The following is a 10,000-nucleotide window of genomic DNA, read 5'->3' on the forward strand; positions in this document are numbered from 1 at the left end:
AGGAGAACAGGAGAAACCTAATGGAGGACCAGGGGGAGCGGAAGAGGGAAAGAGTTGGGGAGAGAGAGGGACGCAGAACCTGAGAGACTATTGAATACTGAAAACGAACCAAGGGTTGAAGTGGGAGGGGGAGGGGAGGTGGTGGTACCGGGGGAGGGCACTTGGGGGGAAGGGCACTGGGTGTTACACGGAGACCAATGTGACAATAAACTATTAAAAGAAAAAGAAAGAAAAAGAGAAGTGCGCCCCGGATGAGGTCATTGGTGGCCTCTACCAAGCGCTTCGCAAACTCTTCCTCGAGGTAGAAGAGGACAGACGGGACTTTTAGGGAGAGTGGGGGGTGCCCTCGAACGGCCGTGGTCACGGACACACATACGTGGGGACACCGAGCCCATCGTGTTCCACACGCGTGGGGTGGACTCGGTGGAATGAGGACAGCGGCTCAGAGGCGCCTCAGGAAAACAGGAAGGCGGCTGCGGTGACTTTCTGACAGTCACACCCTGTGCCTCTTGCTTCACTGTGTTCCTTAGAACCCAGTGCCACACGGAGCCCACACTCTGGGGGCGGGCCATCGGGTTCCTGCCCCTGAAGGGAGGGGTGTCAAAGAGCTTGTGCATCATTTCCAAACCCATCGCGGTGATAAAAGAGAACTTCTGGTTTCTGGACCAAGAGTCGTGAAAAGGCCATGTGCCGAGACCGGGGACCCGGGGACCCTGGAGCAGGAGGCGGGGCTTCCCAGGACCCAAGGGACCTGCCGGTGGGGAGAGCCAGGAATCCCCGAACTGTAGGTTAGGAAGCAGTCTCCCGTTTTAAAGGGGCGCCTGGGTGGCTCAGTCGGTTGTGTCCAACCTCGGTTCAGGTCACGATCTCAGTTTGTGGGTTCGAGCCCCGTGTCGGGCTCTGTGCTGACAGCTCTGAGCTGCTGGGACTCTGTGTCTCCCTCTCTCTCTGCCCCTCCCCTGCTCGCTCGCTCTCTCTCAAACATTAAAAAGAATGAAAGGAACAGTACAGTGTATGTATATGAACATGTATAAAAAGATCTAGTTGCTGGTTGTCTCTCGGGAAAAGGAAACCACAACTGCGTCTGCCGCGTCCAGATGTTTGTAACGAACGTGTGTTTCTTTGTCATCAGGAAGGCGACCGGCATGAACCCACACAGTGAGGAGCAGTGGGGCCCCTCCCTCCAGGCGACCCCCCGCTGCAGCGCCCTCCATGCTCCGAGCCCACCCTGGGCCCTGGCGTCTCCCAGCCGGTCAGATTCTGCTTCACAAACACTCTTCCGCTCTTCCGCCCCGGTGGCCTTCACGCTCCCTCAGGGGCGTCCCAAGAGGAGTATGGCCCTGCCGGTGTCCTGGAGCCGGCGGCCGGACTCGTGGGTGACGTGGGGAAAGGCCCCCATCCATGAAAGGCCTGAAGAAGCGTCTTGTCTCCGCCGCTCAGAGCTGCGAACACGCGGCTGTTTTCTGAGCACGTGACTCGGCCAAGGCTTTTCCGGTCTGGTGCGGCCCTGCTCGGCCAGGGCGCCTCGGGAGAAGTCCCCGCTGCCTCGGGTGGGGCCGCCCTGCAAAGCTCCCGCCTCCCAGGTGTCTTCTGGACAGGGGCCGTGTGGGCCTTGGCGCCCCTCGGCCACCTGCCGCTGGGCCAACACCCTCCCTGCTGGCAACGCAGCAGAGCCCCTCTGCGCCCGCTGTCACTCGTCCTCTCCGTGCTGTCTTCCCAGGGTCCTAATCCCCGTGGCGAGCGTCACAGCTGGCAGTGGGAGCCAGCCCGGGTGTCCACGGGAAGGCACGTCCGGGCCGCAGTGTGGGTCACCCACGCCTGTGTGATGCAGGAGGAGACGCAGACCCGCTGGCAGCGGAGCACCCCCCCCCCATCCTGGAGCGGTGGCGCAGAGAGCCGGCCGGCGGGTCCGCGGAGCAGGTGATATCCAGCTACAGGACAGCGACAGCTTGGGACCCCACCGTCCCTCTGCTTATACATTCCCCGCCAATAAACCCTATTTTATACCTCGCTGTGTGTGACAACAGTTGCCACCATGAAGCCCATGCTGTGTCTCAGCACCACGGGGTCAGGAGTCATGGAGTTTGGCTGGGCGACCCCCACGCAGGCCACCTGGCCCAGATGTCAACTGGACCCAGGATGGGAGGCTGAGGGGGCACGGCAGCCCCTGCTGTCGCCCCAAGAGTCTCTGCCTCAGCCTCTCACCCCGAGGCCTGCCTCCTTCGCATAAACTGAGGCAAGCTTATGATGGAAATGGCTCCCCCAAGGCCAGAGCAACTCAGACTCCCGATTTAGACCCCAGCTACCCTCCCAGCTGAGTAACTGGCCCATCAGCTGACCCGGCTGCCAGCTCCACAGGGCCCTGGCCTGCCAGCCTTGTCAGCAGTCACGGTAGTCCAGGGACAGACAGTCCCCTCCCAGGCCGGGGGCAGGTGCCCTCCGTGCCTAACGGCCCTCAGCAGTGGCCACCGCACAGGGGTGCTCTTGGTCATGAGGCGTGCAGCCCTGGGACAGTGAACTGGCCACGGCCAAGGTCAAAGACAGCCCCCTGGGAACAGATATGACACCCCAATCCCAGATCCTTCTTTGCATCACAGATACGTGCGCCCACGGGAGGGGGCCACACCTAGAGGGAGGCACCTGGTTTGGGCCCCCGTCCACCTCTGCCCAGCCCCACTGTGGACGAGGTGCGAGGGGCTCCCAAGAAGTGCCGAGTCGCGGCAGCTGCTGCCACCAGCAGGGGCTTCGCAGGGCAGTGACTTCCTCAGGCCCCAGTCCCATGGCCCTCGACTTGGCTGGGCTCCAGGGTGCAGCACGGGAGGAGCGCGGAGGGACGCTTACGTTGACGAGGGCCTGCGTGCCCCTCCCTCCTCCTCTCTGCACCTGCTTGGACTGCACAGGACGGACGGATGGGCCGTGTCACTTGGACTGGGGTCTCCCAGATGGACAGGAATTTTGACACTGCTGTCACCTCGGGTGGCCCCCTGGCTGCTCGGAGCTCCAGAGGCCTGCCCCCCTGTGAGTCCGCTCCCTCCACAGTTCCAGAGCCACAGAGACGTCACCTGCCCTGTCCCGTCACACCATCCCAGAGCAGGGAGCTCAGGGCCAGGCCCGTCGGAAGCTGGCCCCTCCATACAAGGAGCCCAGATTTTAAAAATGGGGAGCAGTGGCCGGCCGTAGGAGCCCCGGCCCCAGTTCCTGTCCCCAGGACTGTAAGGTGAGCGTCACTGAAATGCGTCTCATGGCGCCACTCCCCTTGGCCCCAGCCCAGCCTCCGGTCCCCGTGTCCTTCCTGCAGGACTTCGGCTCCAAGGACTTCCTTGCGCCTAAAGCCAGGAGATGCTTCTCCAAGCTTGGCCCCAGGCACTGACCGCCCCCCCTGCCCCTCCCCAGGACACCTCCCGTCAGTCCTCTGCCTACCTCCCTGCAGCAGGTCCCAGCCTCCCCGGAGGGTCCCTCTGCCCCCACCCGCCCTACAAGCTGGGTGGTTGGTGTTCTGGGGACCAGACCTCAGCCCTTCTCTGCCCAGCCACTTTGAGGTTCCCAGTTGGTCCCTCTGCAGCACCAGCCTGTCCCTTTTTCTTCTGACGCTGGACCTGTGTGTCCCACTGCCTCCATGGCCATGGCCCTGGGTTACCTGCGGGCACCAGGCACAGGAGCAGAGGGGAGTACCCACCTGCTGTCCTCCTCATCGGACAAGGAGAAGCCCAGAGCTGTCCTTGATGCCATCCCACCTGTCCCTGTGTCCTGCCAACTGGTAGCACCCACCAGTGCCCCCCTCCCCAGCACCATACAAGTCAGCCGCTCAACGTGGACGACTCCATTGCTCTCAATATAGTCCCGAGTGGCACACCCACCACCACTGTCTAATTCCAGACCAGTCACCAGCCCGAAAGGAAACCCCAGACCCGTAAGCATCACTCACTGTGCTAGTTTCTTTCCCCAAGACTGATGGGGCTCCTTTCTCCGGCACTGGGAGGCTTTGAGGAATCCAGGTGACTTAGTCCACGCAGGTTGCCGGAACAAACACCATACAACCGACATTTATTCCTCAAGGTTCTGGAGGCGAGAGGCCTGAGATCAGAGTGCGGGCATGGGCAGTTCTGACAGCCTTCTTCCGGGCACCCAGTGCTCACTTCTCACGGTGTCCACGCACGGGGCGGGGCTGCCCGGCGCACCCTCTGGCCCGTGCTCAGAAGGGCGCTAATCCACCATGAACTCCGCTCTGACCCAAACTCCCCCCAAACGCTCCCCCCCTCACGTCACCACCTTCCGTTAGCGCTCCAGCGTGTGAATTTCGGAGCGACGCGAACATTCACTCTACAGCCCAGGTAAGGCGCTCACCTAGTACAGACGACTCCGGTTGTCCTCATGTTGACGAACATCCTCATCCCTAGCCTGCCGAGTCACCGAGAGCCCCGGCCACTTGCCTGCAGGACTGCCGCAGCCTCCAGTGTCCCTTTTTGCCACTCGTCTCTGTGATAGTTAGGGGCCTTTCTAGAATGCTATCCCACCGTGGGACACCTACCTCAGGTGTTTGCTCCTTGGTTTCTGCATCGAGTAGGACTGCCTGGTTCTAGCACCAAAAGCCAGAGCTGCCAGCGGGGGCGGGGGGGGGGGGACCTCTGGAGACCAACCAAGGCCAGGCAGCCCTGGCCCTAGGCTGTGTCCTCAGCACAGCTCTGCGGAGCCCAGACTCCCCAGGCTGCCCAGCCCGCTGTCCCCCGAGGGCCCTGAGAGCACTAGAAGGGCCCCCCTGCTTTGGAATTGAGGCCCTGGTTTAAGCCTTGGGCTCTAGCCTCGCACGCCCGATGCTTTAGAGAAAGAAGGAGTATTTGCCTAGCACATAGCAAGTGCTCAGAAAATATTTGTTAAAGATGTGATTGAGAAAGTGAAGAGGGGTGGGCAGTGGGGACCGTGTCAGGGTCCTACTCAGGCCCCTGTCCCACATCTGTTGGACTCTGGCCGGTGGAAGTGACCCAAATGTCTGTCAATAGATGAATGGATCAAGAAACTGTGGTCCAGCCACACCATGGAATATTACGTGGCCTTGAAAAAGAGGGAAATCTGTCATGTGCTGTGACATGGACGAACCCGGGGCTCACTTATGTGAAGTGAAACTTGGAGCTCTTGTTAAATACGGCTTCTGACGAAGGAAGTTTGGGGGGGAGCCTGAGAACCTGCATTCCTAAGGAGCTCCTCTGTGGTGCTCATGCTGCTGATCCTGGTCCCCACTTTGCCGAATGAGAGGCCCCACGGCTGCCCACACCCCTTCAGTGGAACTCACCCCCAGAGCAGAATGCCCGGAGACGGAAATGAAGCTCAGCCGTGTGCACAGGCGCTGGAGGACCAGGACCAGTACACACGGGTGGAGGCGGGGCGGGCAGAAGGTGACCCAGCCCTCCCACAGCTGTTGTTTTGGAGGGACCAAGTCCTGACTGAGACTGTGGGGCCTTCAGTCTCTGAGCTCCCTGTGAGTGATAGGGCGAAGGCCAGCACTTGGGAGGACACCACCCCACAAGCCGCAGCAGCAACGGCCCCTCTCCCTACCTCCCTCCGGGGAGAAGGGGGCCAAGTCAAAGGGCGGCCACCCGCCACTTTGGGGGGTGGGCTTAGACAAGTTCTCTGTGCTGGGCTAGCACACACATGTGAGACTCAGCGGGCCTGGAAACTGGGAGGCGAGCCTTGGCCAGCCCGGCTGCCGAGAGGGCCTCCGCAGGAGGCGACCCTGGCGACAGCTCCGAGTCAGCAAGCCCACCTCCTTCCAGGGTCCACTCCTCGGGCTGCTCGCCCTAGGATCCCAGAGTCTCATCGGGAGGCGCTAACTGCCAGGTCTCCGCGGCCCCATCACCGCCTCCCGCACCTTGGCCTTGCTAGAATCGTCCTATGCCACCCTATCTTTGGGGCGGGGACAGGTCCATCTGGGGCAGGCCGGAAAGCCGGGCGAGGGCCTGGGGAGAGGTGCGGGGGGCGGGGGGCTGGACCGAGGGGCGAGGGATCTGGGCTGGGCGGCGCCGCTGGGGCCCCGCTACCACCCTTCCCCTCCCCGGCCCCCGCCCCCGCCCTCCCACGCACCTGCGCTGGCCTCCCCCCAAGCCCTGGGGGCAGCCGGCGGGCGGCGCTGGGAGATCAGAGGATTCTGAAGAGTCGGCCCAGGGGACGGGGCGGGGAATTTCCCCCCACGCCTGCCTGGGCCTGCTCCCCTCCCCCTCCCCCGCCAGGTTGGGGTTGTGGGGGGGGCTCCGCTGGGGGAATTCCACCGCGCTGCTAGGGCTCCGGCGAGCCTGAGCTGGGGGTCCTACGGAAAGAAGGGGGAAGAGAGGAGGGGACAGGCTGGGTCCAGGGGCGCAGCTGCCTTCCTCCCCAGACACCAGCTGCCCCTGCCTATCCGGGATTGAGCGTCCACCATTCCCGCCTGTCTCGCGGGGGCGGGGGCGGGGGGTGGCCCCTGCCTCCGTCTGGCCAGAGCCATTCGGTACTTCGGGAGACGGGGCTTGAGGATCGCAAAGAGGGTGTGCGTTTGAGTGTCTCACAATGAACCGGGGACTTCGTGGAATGCGCGCGTACGCGTGATTCTCGCGTGTCTGTGAACAGGAGACTCGGGTGTCCCAGGGGCGTGTGGCCTATGGAGAGGGTCGTGTGTCACCCCCACTGGGGTCCTTCTGTCCACCAGCCTGGCCTTTCCTCCTCCACACACTCCTAGAACCCGCACGGACTTTGAGAGGGGGAAGGGCGAGGAGAAGCGTGCTGGGACACCGAGGGTCCCGGGGCAGTGTTGGGGGGTGTTGGCGTGGGAGGCGTCTGGACCTGCTGTCTCCGCTCCAGTCTCGGGCGGGGCTTCCCGGCCTAGGGGAGATGGAGTGGGGAGGGAGGGACCCAAGGGGGAGGGACCCACCGAGGGACGCGAGGGGGGTAGGAGCCAGTGTGTTAGAGACCTGAGCGAGGGAGAGCGAGGCGAGGCGCAGCGGGAGGGCGGGTGTGGAAGCGAAAGCAAGCCCCCCGCCCCCAGCACTGAGAGGCAGTGACAGAGAACGCCCCTGTCAGAGAAGCTCGGGGACACCCCCAGAGGGGACATAGGGGCAAAGAGACGGCTCCTGGGGCAGAAACCCTGGGAGGCAAATACTCGCGGGAGATAGTTCACCGCCGCAGACCGAGAGCGCCGGCCAGACTGTCAGAGGACAACGCCCCCCAGGTCGCCTGGAAGACCCCGCAGCGACCCCGGGGCTGGCACAGACCGTGTGCGGGCAGGGCAACCTCTCGTTGGTTGGGGGCGATGGAGACACGGGCCCCGCAGGGCCTCCTCCTCCTCCTGCTCCTCTTCCCGTCGCTGCCGCCACGCGAGGCCTCCGCGGGGAGCCTCCACAGCCCAGGTGAGTCCCGCCCCCACGACTGGACCGTGGTCACCGCTCTGTCCTCTGCCTCCGCGCCTGGAGCCGGGCCCTGAAGCGGAGGGGGGGGCAGAGCAGGTGGCGGGAGCAGCTGAGTCCCGGGGCCCCGCAGGCGCCGGGGGCGCTGGTCGGGGAGCAGGGCGGGAGTTGGAGTCCGGCGGGGGGAGAAGATGCGGACGACAGTCCGGACCTCCCCACGCCCCGCGGTCGCCGTGCAGGCCCCTCTGAGTGCTTCCAGGTGAATGGCGCCGACTACCGCGGCCACCAGAACCGCACGGGGCCGCGCGGGGCCGGCCGGCCGTGCCTCTTCTGGGACCAGACGCAGCAGCACAGCTACAGCAGCGCCAGCGACCCCCAGGGCCGCTGGGGGCTGGGCCCGCACAACTTCTGCCGGTGAGGGGCGGGGCCTGCGCTGGGGGCGGGCCTGGGCGCAGTCTGGCCGGCGTGGGCCGGGGGAAGGGCCTGGGTGTGCGTGGGACGGAGGTCGTGGCCGGGCGGATGCCAGGGCCACCCCCAGAGGCTGGGAGCCGAACCTTGGCGAGGGACCGGGCCTAGCCCTAGCCCGTTCTGGGGCGGGGCGGGCCGCTCGGGACATTTTCCGGCTCGGGACCGGCCTGAGGTGCCCAAACTCTGCAGAGCCTCCCGTCAGGCCCGGACATTTAAGGAGCTGTCCCGGCGGGACCCAGTCAGAGGGCGAGCCCTGGAGTGGAGGGGCCCGCCCCTGCCGTACAACTTCTCTGGGGGGCTCTACTCTTGGTGACAGAGGGATTGGGGTTTCAGAGCCACAAGGGCTGTCAGGGGCCGCAGGGACGGAGCGGAGCGGGAGGACACCACAAAGCTCGGGGGTCACTACTCTTGCTTTCAAGCAGGGTTCCCAGGCAAGGGAGGTGGCGGAGGCCCAAGGCGGGGTTCAAAGTCCTCTTGTATAAAGTCACGTCCTAGCAACATCTGAAGCCCAGAATAGCCCTCAGCATCCCCTTTAAAAAAGTTTGTTTGTTTGTTTGTTTATTTAAGAGAAAGAGAGAAGAGAGAGCAGGGGAGGGGAAGACAAAAAGGGAGCCAGAATCCTAAGCAGGCTCCACGCTGTCAGCGCAGAACCCCACTTGGGGTTTGAACTCACAAACTGTGTAAGGTCAGGACCTGAGCTGAAACCTAGGGTAGGTCCCTTAACCGACTGAGCCAGCCAGGTGCCCCTTAAGGACTTGCACCAATCCCTCCGGAGTCGACATCCACAAACAGGTGGGACAAACCAGAATTTGTGCGACAACGGAGAGGAACACACAAATCAGATCTAACATGCATGGTGGCCATTTTGCGGAGAGGCTGTGGGTGGGGCCTGGGGCTGGCAGCCCTTATGGTGAGTCCAGACCACTTCACCCCCACCGGCAGGAACCCCGACGGTGACGTGCAGCCCTGGTGCTACGTAGCTGAGACAGAGGAGGGCATCTACTGGCGCTACTGCGACATCCCCACGTGTCACAGTGAGTGGGTCGGGCCGGACAAGGGTGGGAACGCTGGGCTGCCTGGGTACGGTTCTCTTTGGGAGGCACCGGACAAAGCCGGACTCTGCTGCCCCCTCAGTGCCTGGGTACCTGGGCTGCTTCGTGGATTCGGGGGCACCCCCGGCGCTCAGCGGCCCCAGCGGGACCTCAACGAAGCTCACGGTCCAGGTGTGCCTTCGCTTCTGCCGCATGAAGGGCTACCAGGTACTGCCCCCTCCCACCTCCGCCTCAAAACAGTGACCCCTGACCTCCGGACCCAAATCAACTCCCACTCTGACGTCAAACCTTGACGCTGATTTTGGAACCTCTTGCCCGATTCCCACTTAGGACCCTGATACTAGACCCCAACCCTACCCCAACCGCTGCCTCCCGGGTCACCCAATCTGTGCCCCCAGCTGGCGGGCGTGGAAGCTGGCTATGCCTGCTTCTGTGGCTCTGAAAGCGACCTGGACCGGGGACGCCCGGCCCCAGCTACGGACTGCGACCAGATTTGCTTCGGCCACCCGGGCCAGCTGTGTGGCGGCGATGGGCGTCTGGGCATCTACGAAGGTGAGGAGTGGGTGGGGAAGAGGGGACTGGCTGGTGAGGGGAGGAGGTCTGGGTGGGATAAGGGGTGCCGCGCCCCGATTGGGAGCGGAATGGGGGGGCGTGCCCCGGGGGCGGGGCCAGGGATTAGGAGGGTCCGAACCCGGGGTCGGGGCGGGACTTGGGGAGGGGATTCGCCGTTCGCGGGAGGTGTAGGACCGGGCCGGGGGCGGGAGGGGGGGGGGTGTCGAGGCTCAGCGGGGGGGGGGGAGGAGCCTCGGCGTGGAGCCCCGCCCCGCGGAGGCAGAGCCCGGCGGCCTCGGTGTTCTGACCAGCCCCGCCCACAGTGTCCGTGGGCTCCTGCCAGGGGAACTGGACCGCCCCTCAGGGCGTCATCTACTCTCCGGACTTCCCGGACGAATACGGGCCGGACCGGAACTGCAGCTGGGCGCTGAGCCCGCCGGGCGCCGCGCTGGAGCTCACCTTCCGCCTCTTCGAGCTGGCCGACCCGCGCGACCGGCTGGAGCTGCGCGACGCCGCCTCGGGCGGCCTGCTCCGCGCTTTCGACGGCGCCCGCCCGCCGCC

The 10,000-nt window shown here is 64.4% G+C and overlaps 2 protein-coding genes across 7 annotated transcripts in view; both read left to right on the top strand.

Moving 5' to 3' along the window:
* Nucleotides 1-2,010, top strand: part of FLYWCH1 (FLYWCH-type zinc finger 1) — a 35,810-nt gene extending 33,800 nt beyond the window's left edge. For all 6 annotated transcript variants that reach the window (XM_029946647.1, XM_029946645.1, XM_029946646.1 and 3 more), the window contains one exon: nt 1,133-2,010. In XM_029946647.1, the coding sequence (XP_029802507.1) occupies nt 1,133-1,162 (30 nt within the window). In that variant the 3' untranslated portion in view covers nt 1,163-2,010. The remainder of the gene's footprint in view (nt 1-1,132) is intronic.
* A 4,898-nt stretch (nt 2,011-6,908) lies between these two features.
* KREMEN2 (kringle containing transmembrane protein 2) overlaps nt 6,909-10,000 on the top strand; it is a 3,475-nt gene continuing 383 nt past the window's right edge. The window contains exons 1-6 of the mRNA XM_029949493.1: nt 6,909-7,370; nt 7,607-7,781; nt 8,778-8,869; nt 8,970-9,094; nt 9,286-9,439; nt 9,763-9,997. Coding sequence (XP_029805353.1) covers nt 7,274-7,370; nt 7,607-7,781; nt 8,778-8,869; nt 8,970-9,094; nt 9,286-9,439; nt 9,763-9,997 — 878 coding nt within the window. The 5' untranslated portion in view covers nt 6,909-7,273. The remainder of the gene's footprint in view (nt 7,371-7,606; nt 7,782-8,777; nt 8,870-8,969; nt 9,095-9,285; nt 9,440-9,762; nt 9,998-10,000) is intronic.

This window comes from Suricata suricatta, chromosome 8 (assembly GCF_006229205.1).
Source record: "Suricata suricatta isolate VVHF042 chromosome 8, meerkat_22Aug2017_6uvM2_HiC, whole genome shotgun sequence".
Lineage (NCBI taxonomy): Eukaryota > Metazoa > Chordata > Mammalia > Carnivora > Herpestidae > Suricata > Suricata suricatta.